The sequence below is a fragment of the Drosophila albomicans genome, chromosome X, assembly GCF_009650485.2.
Source record: "Drosophila albomicans strain 15112-1751.03 chromosome X, ASM965048v2, whole genome shotgun sequence".
Taxonomy (NCBI): Eukaryota; Metazoa; Arthropoda; class Insecta; order Diptera; family Drosophilidae; genus Drosophila; species Drosophila albomicans.
This window is the reverse complement of record NC_047627.2, coordinates 29,182,503-29,203,275: the sequence shown is the minus strand read 5'-3', so window position 1 is coordinate 29,203,275 and position 20,773 is coordinate 29,182,503. Positions and strand designations below refer to the sequence as shown.

The window sequence follows — 20,773 nt, the reverse complement described above, 5'->3', positions numbered from 1 at the left end:
TGTCAACGCAATATGTGAGAGTTTGTTCTTTTTTTTCTCTTTTTTGTTCTATTTACTTCGCAGGTGTGCGTGTGTGTGTGTGTGTGTGTGAGTGCAGCTGTTGTCAGTGTGTGAGTTAATTTGATTTTAATTATGTAACATGAATTCTCGATGCTTCTGCTGTGTTGTCATTTGCTGTTGCCTTTAGTTTTGGGTTCGCTTTGCCTGTTTGCGGTTAATCAACTGCCCGTGGCATTAATATTATGATTGCCACTGGCCACAGCCTAAACGCACACACACACACACACACACACATACGCACACTCACGTGGCTGACTACAGAAATTGACAATTAAAAATAATTTGAAATGCACGCGCCAAAATGGTCGACAATAAAATGTCGACGTTGGCAGCGCGAGCGCATTTCATTAAAATTTCAAGTCAAGCACACAAAAACACACACACACACACACATACATACACTAGCCACGCCCCAGCACGACGCCTCTTTTTGCTTACACAACGCGCAGCGACAGCAATTTAAAATTAGTAAAAATAAAAATAAAAGTTTAAGCCCAGCAATGAGCACACAACTGCAATGAGAGACATGAGAGCATTGGACTTCGGGGTTTGAGGGTTTTGAGGTTGGACGTTGGGGTTGGGGGCTGCTTCTCAACTGGGCCAGGCCAGGCTGAGGTTTGGCTAAATGGGAGCAACACGAGCTGCCCTGCAATTAAAAACAAGCAAAGCAAGAAAAACTGGGCGCCAGCAAAGCCAAAGCAGACAATACACTTACGCAAAAGCAAAAGCAAAAGCTTCGCTGCTAAACTACAAAATAACCTAAATTCAGACGAGGCTAGAGGCTAGAGATAAATGCAGTCGTAACACAAAGGCAAAGCAATTACGTTGAAAAATAACAAATATATATTTAACAATCTAAAAAAAAAAAAAACATTTCTAAATATATGTGAGAAATTCAGCTAAATTATATTGAAAGTAAAATTTCGAATCAAATCCAAACAAAAATTCCTTAACTCGTTATTTTCAGCAGTTTCATTTCGTTAAATTCATATTCAAATGCAAAACTATAAGTAAGAAATTCTTTTTCAAGTGAAATTTATGTCAAATTTAAATTACACGATTTATTTTATTGTCAAAAAATGAATTTTAACTCATTGTTCTAAGAAAGTTTCAAAATTGTTAAATATAAGTGAGAAATTCTACTTCAAGTCAAACATAAACCAAATCTGAATTGCAAGTTTTTAGTTTTTGTTATAAAATTTATCCTCGACACTAAGAAAGTTTAAGATCTTTTAGAAATTTTCAGTTACTTGTAATCTTTTTTTAATTTAAATTTTGGTTGGTATTATTTGCCAGCTGATAACTTTTAATATAACTTGTGAAATTTTCTAGTTGCTAGAATATTATTTCAGAATATTAAGTATACGCAGCGTTGCACTGCAAAATTTATTAAGCTTAGTTTCGTTTGTTAAATATGCACACTTTATTTGAAGCAAATAAAGTATACGTGGAATCCTATTTTAATACTGAGTTCAATATTACGTATACGTAAATAAATTAAGTATACAAATAGTTGCATATTACGTATGCGCACAGTTGCCGCTTACAATTTAAATATGTCAGCTGATAGCGTAATGTAAATCATTTATATATTTGTTTTCCGTGGCAAATGTGTCTAGTATTTCACAATATTAAGTATACGTAGAGTCCTTCTGGAAATACGAATTTTCAACTCCTCATATAATATATGGTATATTATTTAATTATTTTTCCTGAAGAAAAATAAACATGTCTTTAAAATTTAAAAAATATAAATTCAAATTTTTTAGTGTAGAAAAACAAAATTGCTTTTAAAACTCAAATATTAAAGAAATAGAAATTTATAATACTATGTGTAAAAAAACCTTTGGAATATTTTGTTATTTGTCTACTAACTAAATGTACATACCTCGAGTTAGGGCATTCAAAAAAAAAAGCCAACCTGCGGGCTTCCGACTCTCAGTCTCCCAGTCTCGTTCTCTCCTGATGTGTGGAAGCTTTTGTGGGTGTCGCCTGTCAGTTGAAACTCAAAACGTGCAGCTAAACTGCAGCATTTTACAGACAACTTTCCACACTGGCCACATGACCGAGTCAACCTCTCTCTGCTGCCATCCCCCCGTTCATCCTGCCGCGTTCCAAATGGCTGCTCCGACGATGATGGTGGCCATGCTAGCTGCCTCATCAACTGTGCCACACTTTCAGCTTTCAGCTTGTTGTGCTTGTTCCTGCGGCAGTCAGCTATATATGAAGCTGTTCTTTTACCTTCATCTCTCTCTCCCTCTCTCTCTTTCTGTCTTTCTGCTTGTCACTTGCTGCCCCATTTCACTCTCGTTTACTTACGCTCACGAGTTTATGGGCCCAAGCCGCTTAAGTGGGCTGTTAAGGGCTTGTTAATTTTATTGATACCCCAGCGCCGATCCATCGAACTGCGCTCGCCAAGCCGCAAAGTGGAGCAAGTCCCAGCGTTTGCATCACCCACTCGATGTTGACACATGTTGCCGCAGCCGCAGCAACACACACAACCTTCTGCCTTCACCTTCTTCTCTTCTGTTCTGTGAGCTTAACAGCGCTTTTGTGTGTTTCATGCACTTTGGCATTGCTCAGCGAATGCTCAGCTCACTTCACTCTACGATAAGTTGAGTCGTGTAGTTCTAGCTCAAAATGGCACAAACAACTTTGAAGATGAAGCACATCGTGATTGTCTGAGGCTCATAGCCAAAGCCTTTAACATGGCTCAGTTGCCTGACAAGTGCATCTACAAATAACTGGCATATATCTAAATGGTTTTGCATTGTGTATTCTAGTCTTATCACGCTTTCATTTAAAAAGATTAATGCACTTAGTTTTCTGCAGTAACTATTAATATAAATATTTTGTTTATATATTCTATTAGAACGTGACTGTTGTGTTGTTGATTCAATTTAACTCTGCTCTAATTTTCAAGAAGGCGTCAGAGCTGTTGTGTTCTTCAAGGCTTTTATTCTTACTTTTAGCAGTTGTTATAGACGCTACCCATAGGGTAAAAGGATATTATATAACATGTACGTAATAGGCGAAAGGAGGCATTTGCGACCCTATAAAGTATATATACTCTTCATCAGCGTCAGCAGACAAGAAGTTAAAGCCATGTCCGTCTGTCTGGCTGTCCGTCCGTATGAACACCTAGATCTCAGTGACTATAAGAGATGTAGATATGTATTCTATTTTTGCAAAGCACTAATTTTTATGACTCCCATTATATATTTTAGTATTTTTGCGGCATATTCAACGAGAATATTGTTGTGGATAATACTGAATTTTGTATGTAGTTCTATATCAATATACCAAAATAGCCTTTGTTATGTTTTTAGTACTTTTTTGGTATATAAATCTAGTATATTTTTTAAATAATACCACATTCTGAATGTAGAACTATATATATATATATACCAAATATTGCCTTTCGGTATATTTTTAGTATTTTTGTGGTATATAAAGCTGGTATATTTTACGAATAATACCACGTTCTGAATGTAGAGCAGTATCTATACACCGAATAATGTCTTTAGTATATTTTTAGTATTTTTGTGGTATATAAAGCTGGTATATTTTACGAATAATATCACGTTCTGAATGTAGAGCTGTATCTATATACCGAATATTGTCTTTAGTATATTTTTAGTATTCTTGCGGTATATCAATTTGCTATATTTTACGAATAATACCGTATTCTTAATGTAGTACTATATCAATATACTAAATTCAGCTGTTGACATATTTTTAGTATTTGTACGGTATATTAATTTGGCATATTTTAAGACTTTACCTCACTGTTATGCTTTTATTAAAAATTGGTAGCGGGTATCTCACAGTCGAGCACCTTCGGTTGTATCTTTCTTTCTTATTTACTCAGTTTAACTCTTCGCTAATTCTCAAAAAGACGTTTTCAAATTTCTATTGTCAGAGCTTTGTATTCTTGAAGGCTTCAATACTTACTTTTTAGAACAGTTGTCATTGTGTTGGCTTGATTTCCATTGAATAAAACACGGTTGAATGCTTAATATTGAATTTCATGTTATTCTTTATTTTTCGATCGCAGGTTGACATTATGTCATGCTCGCTTAGTAGCCTTACATTCGCGTAGTTACCATATTCATGTTTTTCAGCTTTTACTGTTCCATTCTTGGGCTTCGTTTTGCATCATTCGTGTGTTTTTTTGTTTTGGCTATTTTCTTGGCTTTATATATTTATATATATATATATATATATATATAGATATATATATATATATGTTTTTTTTGGCATACCTTACAGACATTCACACACATATCAATTATTCAATTTAATCGTAACTTAAGTTAAATAACAATCACATTTACTTATTCTGTTTTCTGTGTTTTCCATTCGCATTCGCATTTTCATTTTCATCATTTCATAATTTATTTTGGGTTTTTCGTAATATTCTTTTTTTGGCGTTTCTTAATACAAAAAAAAATGTTTAACTACACTCGCTTAGAGTTAGTTCTATGTATGATTATATAAGTATTTCATATTTTAGTATTATATTTCATATTTGTATATATATATATATTCATATCCAATAATTCATCGTTCGTTGTTGCATCTGATGAAAGACACAAACAACAAAAGAAAAAAACAAATTGTCAATAAAACAATTGAAACAATCATCGGAATCAACAATTGAGAAAATTGAGAAACTTAAAGAGAAACTTAAAATCAACCGATCTGAACCGATCTTGTGTATATATAACTTGCTATATCCTTTGGGTATTGCATAGAATTTTCTACTTGTATAAAATACGCGTCACTTGCAGTTCACGCATTATTCTTTCATCTATCATTTTTACCATTTATTATATTATTTTATTATAATCTTATCAATTTGGTTTTTTCTCATATTGAAATCTTGACTTGCATTTAATAAATATTCGATTTTACGTCTATTTAAAGAGTTCGATCTTAATCTTTCGTCTATAATTCATTTATTTGATTTTGCTTTTCACTAAGTATTCAATTTTATCTTCGTTCTTCGTTTTGTTCATTTAATTGTTTATCTTAGCCATACATAGTACATTCATATATAGTTAATATTTAATGTTTTTTCTCCTTTTTTTTCGTATTAATTACTTTGAATTTGAAGTCCTCTTTCTTTTTGTATTTTAGTTTAGTATGTGAAACTATTTTTCTAGTTACTAATTTTCTGTTTTTTTTTCGTTTTGCTTAAAAGATTACACAAGTTGTATTTTACTCAGTTGTATGTTGTAGTATAAGTAAAGTTCATAAGTATATTGTATAAATTTGTTATTGTAAATTGTGTGTGTTGTTGTTTGGTTGTTGTTGTTGTTCTTCTTCTGTGTAAATTTCGGCACATTTGATTACTTGTCACGTTAAATAAATGTTTGAAAGTATATATATGTATATAAATCGGTGTTATAAAGTCGCAATCGCACGACTTGTAAATGCGCTATGTCCGCTTGCGACTTTTGGCTTTCTGTCTATCTAACGAAAAAACTGTTGCATTGATTTCAAAAAGATTTTGCATATTGCTTGCCTAGACGAATTGTAGTCTACGTACCAAATTTTGTCTGCGCAGCTGCTAAGATAACTGAGTTCATTGGGTTAGTTTGCTGTACTAAAGATGAACGAAATAACTGTTGCATTGATTTCAGAAAGATTTTTCATATTGCTTGCCTAGACGAATTCTAGTCTACATACCAAATTTTAACTGCGCAGCTGCTAAGATAACTGAGTTCATTGGGTTAATTGCCGTACTAAATACGAACGAAAAAACTGTTGCATTGATTTCAAAAAGATTTTGCATATTGCTTGCCTAGACGAATTGTAGTCTACGTACCAAATTTTGTCTGCGCAGCTGCTAAGATAACTGAGTTCATTGGGTTAGTTGCCGTACTAAATACGAAATAGTGTCTCTGTGTGTCTGTGTGCGAGTGGATTTCAAAAAGCCAGTATAAAAAAAGTTCTACTGCTCAAACGCGTAAGTTAACTAAGTTCACTTCGATTTCAAAAATGATGTTGATGCTACGAATACTACGTTTAAGTTGTAATTCTATTGTTTCTATGATAAATGAATTCATTAGTATGTTCGCATCTCAAAAAGATTTCAAGTTTTTCACTCTCAACACTTGTTGAAGTCTTTGTGCCAAATTAGCAAGCTAAGCGACTTTTGTTAGCTGAGTTCAATGAGCACGTTGGCGTAGTTTAGGTTGTTTGAGATCATTTTAAAGAGACTGCAGTTGCGGGAATTAAATTTATGAATTGGTTTTTCGTTCGCAATTTCGTATGTATCTATTTGTATGTAGATTCATAGTTATTATAGAATATATGTATTTATGCTGATTTTTCGTATCGTTTCGGTATTTTATTTTTCGCTTTTGTTTTTTTTTTTTTTTTTTTTTGTTGAATATGTCGTACGATTATACCACATTGTGACGGGGAGGTGGGGAGAGCTCTATGGTATGGTAGAGGGTGGTTATTATTATTATTATTTGTTTTGTTGTTTCTCTCTTTTTCATATATATTTATTCAAATGTTTTTTCGTTTTCGTAGTTTGTAGATAGACATTGAAATAGCAGTGTTGGCCAGCGCTTCTTTTGTTTTTTCTTTTTCGGGGGTTTGGCGCCAGCCGCAAATAGACAAACAATTAATTATGATTTATTTATATTAATCGGAATTTGAATTGTTCTTAAATATTATCATTTGTTTTTTTTGTGATTTTTGTTTTTGTTTCAATATTTTGAAAATCAACAAACAGTTAAGTGGAAAAATTGAAATAGTATATCATTATTATTAATATAAATATTTGGTTGTATTCTTTTCGTATTATCATAGATTAGGCTTATTGCCAGCCTATTGCCCTTAGCCTAGCCTAAACATTCATTGAGGCGCGAAAGGATTGCGGCGAATTGAATGCCTTTCTTGCATTTCGCATCCTCAATATACACGCAATATTAAAAAAAAAAAAAACACATCCTCTTAAAATGTAGTGCACTATTTCATTTCGAGCTTACCTTTTGGTTTTTTTTTCCCTCCTTCCATCATCAATTTGTGTGTGTCGGTCTGCTCTTAACTGCCATTGACAGCCACCGCATGGATGCCATTGCTGAGAGCACCGCCACCGCAAAGCGAAGCTGTTGCTGTTGCTGTTGACGATGCTGTGGCCGATGCTGTTGGCGATGCTGGCGGCGAGGCGGGTGGCGTCAATGTCGATGGCTCTGCGTCTGTTCCTGGTCCACCTTGGTCTGACTTCCCATTGCTCAGAGGTGGCAGCTCCTTATGGTTATTGTGACCATTGTCATTGATCACGGCTGCTGCTGTTGCTGCTGCTGGCGGCGGTGGCGGTGGCGGTGGCAGCGAATCCAATTGATTCGATTCCATTAGCGCGTAATCGTTGAGCTCCTCGTTCATAATCTCTTCGTTTGTCGGCGGTTCCGGCAGACTCATCAAACTATCGTAGCTACACTCGGCTTCCCCAATTGGCTCTGGCTTCGGTTGCTCCTCTGCTGGCAGCTCTGCTTCGCTTTGAGGCTTTGGTTGAATCAGTTCCAGTTCATTATCTTGCTGAGTCTCTAGTTCATTCTGTTGTTGAGTTTCATTCTTTTGCGGAGTTTCCAGTTCATTCTCTTCCTTTGGCGCTTCTCTTGGCGTCTCCTCAGATGTCTCAATCTCAGAAGTTTCCTGTTGCTTCTTCTCTTGAGTCTCTATCTCAGAAGTTTCCTGTTGCTTCTCTTCTCGTGTTTCTTTCGCAGGACTTTCCTGTTGCTTCTCTTCTTGTGTCTCTGTCTTAGGAGCTTCCTCAGTAACTTCTTTGTCCTCTGCTGTCTTGCCTTCTAGCTCTTGCTCGTCAGTCATTTTCGGAGTTCTGACTTCTGCGTCAGTTATGTTCAGCTCTGACTGCTGCTCAATGTCATTTGGCGATGCTAGCTTTGTCTGCTCCTCTGTCAGCTCAATCTGTTGCTCTTTCTTAGACTCAGGCTGGACTTCATTGTGCTGCTCTGACTTTGCTTCCTTTGGCTGCTCATTCGACTGCTCCTTCTTAGGCTCAGACTGCTTTTCTTTAGGCTGCTCTGACTTTGCTTGCTTTGGCTGCTCTAATTCTTCAGCTGCCTTTTGCAACTCTGACTTGTCTTCCCTTTGCTCCCTTTGCTCAGTAGTCTGCTGCTGCTTCTTAAGCTGCTTCTCTAGCTCCTCTTTCTTTTTCTGCTCTGGCGATTGCTGTTGTGGCTGCTGCTGTTGCTCAACTGCTGTCTCTTCGCTGACCAGGAGTGGAATGCTAATCACCGTTGGCGCATTAGTCACATAACCGGGCTGATCGATGACATACAGCTCCTGGTTGCCATACGAGTAACGTTTGTTCGAATCACTCGACGATGTGGAACTCAAATCCGATTGCGACAAACCCGTGGCAGCCGTGGCTTGCAATGGCTGCGACTCGGGCAACATCATTGCCTCCTCATCGGCCGCAAGTGTTTCCTCCTCAATGAGATGCAAACCAGCAGCGGAAGCTGCTGTTGCTCCACCAGCTGCTCCACCTGTGGTCAAGGGATTGGCAAAGTCGCTGGGCGGTGCATGGATCTGCACCTGTTCGTGATTCGGTGGCAACGAGCGATTCTCCAAAGCTGCCGGCGATTGCTTCAGCCCGCCATTGCTGTTCGAAGTGTCAAAGGGCAGCTCGGTGATGTCAGCGGAAGCAGCTGCTGCAGCGGCTGCAGCTGGACTATCGGGTGGCTGTTTGGAGTCGATGCCACGTGCCACTTCCACCACAAAGACACCGTCCTTGTCTGTGTGCATTTTGGTTTCTCGTGCGTTGCGCGAAATATCCTGCGAGAAGAAACATGTGAGACAAATGAGCCAAAAGGCAACGAGAAAAAATATAAGGCACGGAGAGCAGGTGCAGCAGGCAACAACAACGAAAACAACAAGAACAACAACAACAACAAGAGCGACAACATCAACGACATCAAGTACGACAACAACAACATCAAGAACAACAAGTGCAAAGACTGAGAGAGAGAGAGAGAGTGAAAGTTGCCACACAGGATGTTGCAACTGGAGCGAAGCGTAGAGAGACAAATCGAGTGCCTGCCATGCGGAAAGTGTTGAAAATTGCATTTGCATTTGCTTTGCTTGTGGCACATTTACACTTCACAGAGAGAGAGTGAGACAGAGAGAGAGAGAGAGAGAGGGACAGGAAGGGGGAGAAATATGTTGCCTGAGGACTGTCTGACAAATAGTAGCTAAAGTCAATGGGCACAGGGTGTTCCACGCAGGGTGTTGACAGGGTGAACGAGCGGGAAAGAGACAGCGAGATAAATGTACAGTTCGAATTGATTAATGTTAGTTAATTAGTCATCAATGTAGACAACATTGAAAAGGCAAATACATACGACTTAATATTGAGTGTAAAAGAGACAATTGTAGCATTAAGTAGACAACATTGACATGGGTGTAAAAGAGACAGTCATTTGGGTGCGCAGGAAAGAGTCAACTATAGTATGCAGTTGGAATTATTTGGTTAAGAAACATACAATTTTGAATATAAAGGAATTGATTAATGTGATATTTAGTCATCAAAGAAGACAACATTGTTAAAATTGGATGAAAAGACACAAACATTCAAAAGGGAGCGCAGGAAAGAGACAACTATAGTATGCACTGGGATTTATTACGGCACGAAACATACAATTGTGAATTGTGAAATTGATTAATGTGATATTTAGTCATCAAAGTAGACAACGTTGAAAAGGCAAATGCATTGTTTAATATTGAGTGTAAATGAGACAGACAATTGTGCCATTTAAAAGGGTGCACAAGAATGAGACAACTATAGTATACACTTGGAAATATTTTGAATTTCTTACACAAGGGCAAATTTACTCAGTTGTAAGGGAACTACAAAAACTTAAGACATTGAGAGAAATAACAGACACAAATATTCACAGAGTCAGCTCGTAAAAAGAGGAAAAAGTAAGAGAATGAGACGATTGTCTCTGCTTACGAGCTGAGAGCAGGCACACACACACACACAAATACACACAATATGAATAGCATTGAATCAATCGAATCAATCAAAATCTACGACAACATCAATATCAAATCAACATGATTGACCAGAGCAAAAAAAAGTGTATTACATTTATATTAGTGTGTGTTAGAAAGAGAAAGACAGAGCGAAAAACAGACAAAAAGTTACGAGAAGCTATTTACGAGGCAAGCAAATCAGTGTGTGGAAGAAAGAGAGAGAGAATGAATTACACTTATACAACACTTAACACAAGAGACCCCTTGGTAGGAATTTACATAGTAGGTGCTGCATCTTCATAGCTGAAGCTCAATTATATTTTACGCTTACTGGATTCTATTTTAAAGGTAATGTTGGGATTCATATTTCACTAACTAGCTAAATTCCTTTTTTTCTAATTCTATTTTAAATCGAATTCAATGAAAGAGTTGAGACTAACTTGAACTGGTTTAAAAGTACAAATTACGATTGAGAATATATTAATATGTGAAAGAATTAAGACTTTGACTTGACTGGTTTAATAAGTTCAAATCACGAATTAAAATATATAGAATATCTGTGAACTAGTTCAGTTCAGTAATTCAATGAAATATTGAAACAAAATGAAATTATTACATTTTACAAAATAATTTGAATTAAGATTAATATTGTATGAAACTACTCAAATGAAATACGTAAAACGTTATATTTTCATTACTACTGTCAGCTTGTGAACTAGTTGAGTACTAGTTCAGAAAGTCTGTGAACTAGTTGAGTACATTTTTAAAACGTGATAAAAAATACTCTTCAATAACATTATACTACTAATTGAGTTATCTTTTTTACGCTTTTTTCGCTTTATTGGTTCCATGAACTAGTTCCAGCACAACAAGGTTCAGTACTTTCTTCTTTACTTTTGGAACTAGTTTAGTACATTGGTAAAACATGATAAATAAAAAGTACTCTACAATAATAGTTAATCTCAAAACTAGGTGCAATCTTTATTAGCTGGTTCACTGAACTAGTTCCAGCACAACACCTACGTTCAGTACTTTCTTCTTTACTTTTGGAACTAGTTTAGTACATTGGTAAAACATGACAAATAAAAAGTACTCTACAATAACAGTTAATCTCAAAACTAGGAGCAATCTTTATTTGCTGGTTCACTGAACTAGTTCCAGCACAACACCTACGTTTAGTACTTTCTTCTTTACTTTTGGAACTAGTTTAGTACATTGGTAAAACATGATAAATAAAAAGTTCTCTACAATAACAGTATAATACTAATTAAGTTAATTTCAAAACTAGGAGCAATCTTTATTTGCTGGTTCACTGAACTAGTTCCAGCACAACACCTACTTATGTGTGACCCTCTGAAGGGGCATTGTGCTACCCTAGGTTGCAAGCAAAGACACAAAGAGAGAGAGAGCAAATGAGAGAACAAGAAAGGAGGGACGACATCAAAGACAGGCAGACAAAAACGTGTGCAGAACGACGCTTAAGTTAACAGCGAATGTTAAGCAATTAACAGTGAACTGTTAAAAGCAACGACAACTCTGTTAACTGTAGATTGTGGTCTGTGGATGATGGATGGATGGACTTACGTGTCGCTCTTCAGTGACGACAATGAGATGATTATCTTTGAGCGTCATCTTAGTGACGGAACCGCTGAATGCAAAGCCGCCGGCAAATGTCGATGTGGGCGTGGCCAAGGGCGTTGTGGTGCCACTCGGTGTTTGCTGCTGTTCGGCACGTGCCTCAAACTGAAACTCAATGCGTTGCACGCCGCTGGCCAAGGCCAACGACATGGAGCGTATTAGGGCGGCATTTGGATGCTGCGGATTCTGTTTGCAAGCCAGTTGCGGATTATTACTCTCGCGATTGCTGCTGTGCTGCGACACAGGCGTTGAGGCAGCCACCGATGACAACTGGAAAGCACAATGAGAGTAAAAGGCAGACAAAAGATATCAGAAGAGAGCAAGAGCAAGAGAGTGAGAGAGAGAGAGAGAAATGCAGCTGCAGCTTTAGCTCAGCTTTTATGGCAATCAAATTGCGTTTGGAAATTCGAAAAATGCCACGCAACATTCTTTGAGGGGTGTGGCAGGCGAGGGAAGCGAGGGGGCGGCAGTTGCAAGTGTTGTGCTGTTGTGGTGCACGCGGCTTGCCAACAAAACTTTCAGACACTTGACGGCATTTGCGTTTAAATTTCCCAGTTGAAGTTTTGTGTTGAGTACCTTCATCTTCTTCTTCTTCTATTACATCTGCACCATCTTCTTCTTCCTCATCACGATTTACATTATTATTATGCTGCCCATCATTATGATGTTCTAGTTCATCATCATTTGTGCAACAATCTGGGCACTTACCTCTTGCTTGGAGTCCTGTCCCTGGCCCTGTTCGCTGTCATCGCCAGCGGCACTCGAAGTCGCATTCTTGTTCAAGAAATAACTGCAAAAATACACAAAGAGCACACAGAGACAGACACAGAGAGAGAGAAAGAGAGAGAAAGTGAAAGAAAGTTAAAAGAAATTGAGATGGTAAGTAGGAAATATTGAGATAACATATTTATGAAATGCCATGCATTGCAGATGTTGACGAAATCCCCCAAGAAATTCACAATTGTGTTGCCTACTTTGAGGCAGCTCTTCCAAAGGCTGCAAAATTCCCATTCCCATAGAGTTGCCCATCTGCTTCAATTTTACAAATATTTTTTCTAAATATAAAGGGAGAATAATCATCGAAATTCTGTCAATTCTTCTATTAGAAAGCATTAAAATCTATAAGAAGAACTACACAAGTTCTCGTTTTTTGCAGACCAGCGTTGCCACATCGGTACAACATACTTTGTTCTTAATGATTTTGAATTTTGTTATTGAATTTCTGTCAATTCTTCATTCAAAAGCGCAGAAATCTAAAAGCGAATGATAAGGAAGAAGCAATGTACCGTATTTTGCCTCGCAGCGTTGCCACATTGCTAGAATTCATTTATTTTTAATGATTTCAAATTTGGCTTTTGCCAATATTCATCGAATTTCAGCCAATTCTTCATTTCACACATATCTATAAGTCAATAATAATGAAGAAACAGTGCAGCGTTGCCACTTCGGTAAAATTTATATTGTTTCTTAATGATTTTCAATATTTTAGCAGCAATAATAAAATAATTCAAATCGAGGAGCTAATAATTATGCTAATAAGTGAAAGCAATAACTAATATTAACATATACGACGTTGCCATATCAGTGCAATTTTAGGAATTTAATCGTTGAAGCACAAACAAATGAATTACTGAATTGTGTAACGATCGATTGCAATTAAGCAAGTGCTGACCATCGATGGCAAACAAAATCAGCGCAGTTCCCTAATGAAAGCCAGACAAAGACAGCTAGATTGGAATAGGGAATAGAGGGAAAAGAAAGGGAGAGAGAGAGAGAGAGATAGAAAGAGAAACGATGCAGTGAAGCTGTTGCTTTCATAACTGTCAAACTGCAATTGCTTGTGGCCAGACAAATACAAAACGTATCCCTTGAGTGCTGCCAATCGGCTTAAAAGTATTTAAGTAAGCGAAACAATCGCATAAAGAAGAGAAAGGAAGAGGGGGAAGAGGCGGAGAAAGGGAAGAGCTGCAATTGCAAGTGGCAGCAGCAACTGCCCAAGTGTCCAGATGCTTATGGAGTTGCCAGATAAACACAGAAATGGTCTCCAGAGTGTTGCCAATCTGTTTAAAAGCATTTAAGAGAGAGAGAGAGAGAGAGAGAGGAGGAAAGTGCTGCTCAACTACTTGCAGGTATATTTTGTGGGCAATTCATCTATTTAAAAGCTTTCGCCGTAGAATTGAGTGCTCTCGTGGCTTGTGCAACGCAAAGAGGCAGCAGCAAAACAAATGAAATTACTCAAAAGGTGTTGCACATGAGACGCACTTCTCCCTTTACCGCACAGTCTCCACTTAAGAGCTCCTCAAATTGTACTTTCGTTTTTAATGCGTTTCTTCTTTTGCCCAAAAAAAAAAGAAAGCACGACACAACAACAACAACAACAACTAATTTCTCGTCTCGACAGTTTATTGTGCAATTTCCTTTTAGCCTCGCTTCTCTCTGTGTGACCGCAAAGGCGAAAACGAAGCAAAAGAAAAAATGGCAAGGCGAAATTTATTTCCGTTGCGCATTTGTCGAGTTTGAGCTGCTGTCCAAGTGTGTGTGTGTGTGTGGCAACTGGCAACGCTTTGCGGTTGCCATTTGGCGTTTTATGCTGCTGCTTGCAACATGCGACGCGTCGCCTTTGCCTTGTTAGCTACTGTTGTTGGCATCTTCATCATCTCCCTTTCCCTTTTCCTCTTTCTGTGTCTGTCGCCGTGGCAACTTCCGCAACTTCCGGCAAACGTCTGTCGACGGGCGTTGCGTTGATTTGTGGCGCCTCTAACATTTTCGACTCACTCACCCTACTTTGCCTTTGCTCCTCTCATTTTGTTTGGCATTTAGTAGCCGCATATAAAAGCAACGGCGGCAACAAATTCCCATTTACGTGGCATGCTCGAGATTTATGGCAGCGTGCCACCCACTAAAAAGGGATGTGCGTGCTGACATTGCGTCACAGTCACAGCACATCCCAATTGTGTTTCGTGTCATGCCAAGACCGAGACTGCAAGAATTTTATGCAGATCGTTAGATGAATCGTCTTGTAGAATGCTTCTTGCATTGAGTCTGGTGTACGCGCCCTCTTAGCGCAACGCGTAATTTCCCTAACGCCTACTTTTCTCGAACATGTGCAATTTTGTGTATCATTTGTCATTTGTTTTGTGAGTGCTGTACGAGAAAGTTGATTTTTTCCTACGCGTCTTTTATAAAACAATCAGAGGTAAGTTGTTAATATTATTAAACTACTATTCTAATCTGATTTAAATTAAAAAATATATTTGTATTTGTATTTATATTTACAGTTTTGAGGACCACGAAAGAGCTACGTTGGATGATAAAAATAGAAACTACAAGGCATTGTTCAGGGCGAAGAATATTGAAAACGGCGAAATAAATTAATTTTTTCTTTTAGCTATTATATTATTTAGTTATAAGTAAAACTGTTTAGATAATATTATATATAAATTTAAGTACTCATTGTATTAGTTTTAATAAATTTAATTTCAAGTATAATAAACATTTTATTTACTGCATATATTTTTGAGCGTATTTTTATTTTGCATATTCCGAACTACGCACTAGAATCTAAGCACAGATTTTCGGCAAGAGCTGCACCGCATATTTTCTACAAGAAACGTCGAGTACAAATTCCGCCAGCGCAGCCGAGGGAAATTTAAATTTCCCTTTGGCAAGAATTTATACTCGACGAGTCTTGTAGATAATCAGTTCCGCATATACGGCAAAACGAAGTGAGTAAGTCTTTTCGCATCTTGTGTCTACACATGACGGGACTGGAAGAAAACTTGTATATTGTCTACGAATAAAACACAATCGGGATGCTTTGCCACCCAGCTACCCTTCGTCTACCTTCCCCTTCCCCTTCCCCTTCCCCTTGCCCTCTCTCGTTTCCCTTTCGACCTCGACAAGTCAGAGATTTAGCTGCCGTTGGCGTTGCGAGAAATAAAATGCCAGAATGAAGCTGATAAATGCGATTTGCCACGCCTCCCATGTGTATTATGTATGTATGTGTGTGTATCGTGTCTGTCTGTCCGTATTGTGTGTGCGTGGGCGTGGCCAGGTAACCCTTTTTGGCACTTTGAAGTTGACTGCACATCAGCTGCTGCCTTCGCTTACGTTCTACTTATTTTGCCGCAGCTTCTCGCCCTTTTTCTTTCCTTTCCTTTCCTTTCCTTTCCTTTCCTTTATCCCCACAATAAACCTCTTCTCACCTCACCAAAAACCCCGCTACACCCTTCCGCTTTCCTTGTCTTTTTCCGTTCTTTTTGCTTTTGTGTGTGGCAGCTTTCGCTGCTTCAAGCTTCAAGTTTAGCCCCGTGGCATCTCACGCTCGTCAACTCTGCTTTCTTTTCACACTTACTTTCTTCGTGGGTTTTGCCCCTTAATCGGTTGCCATCCATCGGTTTCTCGTGGTGGCTTCTCCCCTGACATTACCCTGTGGCATGTTTCATGTTTTTATTGAGCATCAGCTGCAATGCGTTGCAATTATTTTCGATTTGAAGGACATTGCAACTTAACCGATTCGACACTCACTGAAGGGTTATTATGTGCTGCTGTTGCTGCTGCTGAAGACACCTTGAAACAACGATGCAGACTAACTCACTTACGAGTTTTCTCTCCTCTATCCCTCTCTCTCTCTCTCTTTGTCTCTTCTACTGACTTAACAGTTTACATCTGAAGGCTGACTTAAAGAAAAAAGCAAGAGAGAGAAGGCAACCTGAAAGGGGTCTTCGAACGGAACTTGTTTAGCTGGGAATTAAGAGGAATACTGTGAAATGAACAGCTGGCTACTATATTAAGTGGCAGGTCAGGTCGACGAAAGCAGCTGTATCTTATAGCACAAAGTGTAGCACTTAATCAGAAGAGTTAGCTAAGCTTTAAGTGCTCAAGGAAAAAAAAAGAGTATTGGGTTTAAGGAATAGCTCATATGAGGGAGAAAAAGCATTTAACTTTAGGAATAGCTCCTAAGGAATAGCCCTGACTCGCACTGAGCAAAAATTGAAGCAATTTAACCGATTGGAACTGCAGTAGAGGAATTCAAGACGAAAATTGTGTTTGAGAGACAAATAAAAAGAAAGAGGTCAATCTCAAGAAACTATAAATCGATGGTGGATTTTAATTGACTTGCGACTTTAGTCCACAACATGTAAGAAAATACTCGAAAATAGTATTTGAATGATTGCTGGAGACAGACGCGAACACGATAAATCGGATCTTGCGACTTTAGACAAAAATGATAAATAAATAAGGGTTCTGAAGCTTTACTCCCAATTAGTTAATCCCTCAACGATCGCATTGTCGTCTTCTTCTATCGATTTGAGGATATTTTTAATGTAGCCGGCAAGTTTAGGTTTAGGTTTAGGTAGAACCGGCTGCCCTAGGAGGAGCGGAGCATAGACCAGTAGAGGTCCGTAGCTGTACCGGCATATTCAGGCTTCGTCTCAGAAGTCGCAGGCTTTAGGTGGTACCCGTAAAACATCACGAATATCGTTTAGACACAGCGATTCAAGGAATTACTCAGAGGTGATGCTCCAGTGTTTCCTTAACACCGGACTTGTAACATTAACTGCACTGATCACTCACTATTCGTGATGCTCAGCCTTACCCTAAGAGCAACCGACGAACATTGACCAGTTATAATGTCAATCCTAAGCCTGTAGTCTTTCCCTAAAAGCTTTATTACGTACTTGATCAACTTGATGTTTATTAAAGCATACATCAGCCTGGCGGTTTACATAAGTTAGTAGTTCCACGAAGTCTTAGAATGTACTTCAATTGTAATTGAAAATAGTATGTCTATTATTTCCCACTTAGTGTTTTACAAAGTGGAACCCTTAGCCCTTCCGACCTTTCTCAACTAAGAACTATATGCCTTTCACTTACCGAACTGCACAATACATGGAGGTCAAGAGTCCAGCGGCGAGCACAACAATGATGAGACCCACCGAGACAGCAATGAGATTGAAATAACCTGCAACGAGAAAAACACTCACAACTTTAATACGCCATCAATGCGAAAGTCAAGGATGGTCATTTTTACCTGCTGGTTGCTCCGACATTGAGGGATTCCTGGTGTGTGTCTCGAAGAACTGAGCTCCGCCATGCTGCAACGGTGCCATGGCCGAAGCGCCGCCCAATTCCGAGATGTTGCCGCTGTCGTTGTTGTGCTGTTGCAGCAACGTGGCATTCAGGAGCTCGGCGACCGGCAACTGTTCGCGATGCAAATGACTGTAGCGATGTCCGTTGACCTGATGCTGTTGCAAGCGATGCGCGGGACTATCGAAGGGATACGAACCCTCGACGCCATCGAAGCCACCGCCAGCGCCATCATCGATCAAATCCCCACCGTATTGAATGGAACTCTCGATGACATCGGGATCCGGTTGACCGATGCCCATGCCCATGCCCATGCCCAAGCTATTGCTCTCGATGTCATTCTCATAGATGCCACCCTGACTCTGACCCAGGAGCTCACCGGGCATATAGTCGATCTCCTTGAGCTCAATCTGTGGCGGCAGCTCACCAATTACAGGCACTCCAATCGCCAGATCCGGCAACACCGCCGGCTGTATAATGATGTCCGCTTGCGGTTGAACGCTGGCGACCATCAGCGGCGGCTGCTGTGTTGAGGGCAACGCTTGTTGCTCCACCTCAATGACCGATTCCCCCACATAGGTGACATCCAAGGGCGGAGCCCCATCCCCAGACATGGCCGGACTTCTCAATATCTTCAGCGCATCGGCGGTGTTGTGAAGCGGTGAAAGTATAATGTCCTCGGAGGAGCTACGCTGCAGCTTCTGTTGCTGCTGCTGTTGTTGTTGCTGTTGCTGTTGTTGCTCCATAATGTAGCTGGCCGGAAAGAATTGATTCTCCAGCTGCAGTTTGCGTTGCTGCTGCTGCTCGTTGTTGTTGCTGCTGCTGCTGCTGGCGGTGGGCAGGGATTCGCCCACCTTCACCTCGGTGTTGGAGATGTAGAATATCGTATCGGAGTCCCGATCGATGCTCGGTTTGCGCGGCATCGGTGGCGGCGGTGGCGGATGCGGTGGTCGCGGCAAACCATTGCCACGATCCGCCATAAACAGCTCGTCGGTTGCATCCTGCGTTTGCGGTGGCCTTACCGCTGGCTGTGGCTGCGATGCTCCCGGATAGTTGAACAAATGCTCGGAACTGGCGCTCGACGAAATGTTCTCGGTGCTGCTGTCAATGATCTCGACCACAAGTATCTCATCATTTGATTTGCTTGGCTTATTCGCTGGCTGGCGATACGAGAACTCGAGATCTTCGCTCTCGCTGCCAAAGGCCTCCGACACATTGATGTGTATCTCAATCGCCGCTGGCTCCGGTTTTCCCATCCCTGGCTCAGCGGGTTGTGTGGAGACATCCGCTCGATCGATCACGTATTGGGTGAAACGCTCTTGCACCACCGGCGAACTTGGCGGTGGCTTTGTGGTGCCCATCGCTGGCTCCAGGGGCAACGGATAATAGCCTTGATTATCCCGGAAATTCGTGGACGCCACAATCGAATCCACCGTCGAGTCGTAGACCTCGATTTGTATGTCGGAGATTTTGGATTCAGTCCGAGGTGCTGTTGCTTGCACCGCACTTATTTCAGCAACAGCAGCCACAAATGGCAAGCGAGTGCTGCTCGCTGTTGTTGTTGTTGTTGTGGTTGTGGTTGTTGTTGCGGCTGTAGGTTGTTGTGGTTGCTGCTGTTCGGGCACTTGGAAAACGGTTGTCGAGAGCATTGCATGCGGCAAAATGGGGCGACTTGTGGTGGTTGTTGAAGTGCTGCTGCCCAAGTTGTTGCTGTTGCTGTTGCTGTCAGTTATCGGGCTGCTGCTGCTGTTGGTTGTTGTTGTGCTGCTCTCGAGCAACGCTGTTGGCGCCAGAATCTCAACAATGCGTCCTTCGCGCAGCTGCGACTCAATCGACTCCGTATCCACCTTTGGTTGCTCCTCTTCTTGTGCTGGTTGCGGCTTTTTTAGTGGATGCACCACACTGAATGTCTTTTCGCCCATGAAAATGGGTCCCAAATATCCATTGGCCACCGGCAGCAGCATTCCTGTTGCTGTTGCTGCTGCTGGTGACGTGCTGGTGGCGTGGAAGTGTTGCTGTTGCAGCTGCTTCTTTTTGGTCAGCTTGAGGCCGTCGTGTCCTTTGTTCTGAGGTGGCGCTGCAGTCACTTCCAGATCGAGCAGCTGCACCACCGATTCCGGCAAATGGTTGCTGCTCGCTGTTGTTGTTGTTGTTGTTGTAGTTGTGGAGGTTGCTGCTGTGGTTGCTGTTGCAGTGCTGCTGCTGTTGCTGGCAATGCTTGTTGCTGTTGTCACACTCGTAGTTGTGATTGCTGCTGGTGCAGCAGTTGTTGTTGTTGTCGTGGATGTTGTTGTTGATGGTATTGTTGTTGTCGTAGAGGTTGTTGTTGCTGCTTTTGTGGTTGCCTGGCTGACATGTTGCTGCCTGCCAGTTGCAATCAATGTGGGCGTATCGCCTTCAACGCCTATTTGCAGCTGTTGCGCTGCTGTTGCCACATTTGATGTTGCTGTTGCTGGTGCTGCTGCTGCTGTTGCTGCTATTGTCACTTCAGCAACAGTTGCTGTCTTTGCCGGCGCCGCATATGCTGGTGCTGCCAACAGCAGCCAAATCAACCACAAGCTGGCCGGGCCACGCCCACAATGGCTGCTGCTGCTGCTGCCCACTGCAGCGATTGCCATGTTGCGGTTGTTGGTTGCTGTTGCTGTTGCTTGTGTTTCTGTTGCTGCTGCTGCTGCTGTATATTTTGATTATGCTTCTTGCCTCGTTTTCTGTGCTTTCTGCTGCTGCTGCTTGTTTTGTTATGTAAATTTAGTTTTGATTTTGCTTCGTTGCGGTTGCTGTCGTTGCCTTTGGCACTTAATTTCCGCTTTTGTTGTTGGCACTTGGCATTGGCATTGTTGTGTCGTAGTTTTGGCTGCTCGGCTTCATCGTCTTCATCATCATCATCATCATCATCATCATCGTCGTCGTCGTCGTCAACAACTTCAGCAATCCGCGCAGCCGTCGCCGCTGTTGCTGCTCTTCTCAT

General features: G+C 40.4%; 1 protein-coding gene across 1 annotated transcript; it reads right to left on the bottom strand.

Annotated features, from left to right (window-relative positions):
* Positions 1-6,524: 6,524 nt before the first annotated feature.
* On the bottom strand, positions 6,525-20,530 carry LOC117565735 (uncharacterized). The gene is made up of 5 exons (XM_052008452.1): positions 17,750-20,530; positions 17,593-17,680; positions 12,424-12,505; positions 11,662-11,985; positions 6,525-8,877 (listed from the first exon to the last, which is right to left on the bottom strand). The coding sequence occupies exons 1-5, from the start codon at positions 20,421-20,423 to the stop codon at positions 7,123-7,125; spliced, it is 4,923 nt and encodes a 1,640-aa protein (XP_051864412.1). The 5' UTR covers positions 20,424-20,530; the 3' UTR covers positions 6,525-7,122.
* Positions 20,531-20,773: the final 243 nt, after the last annotated feature.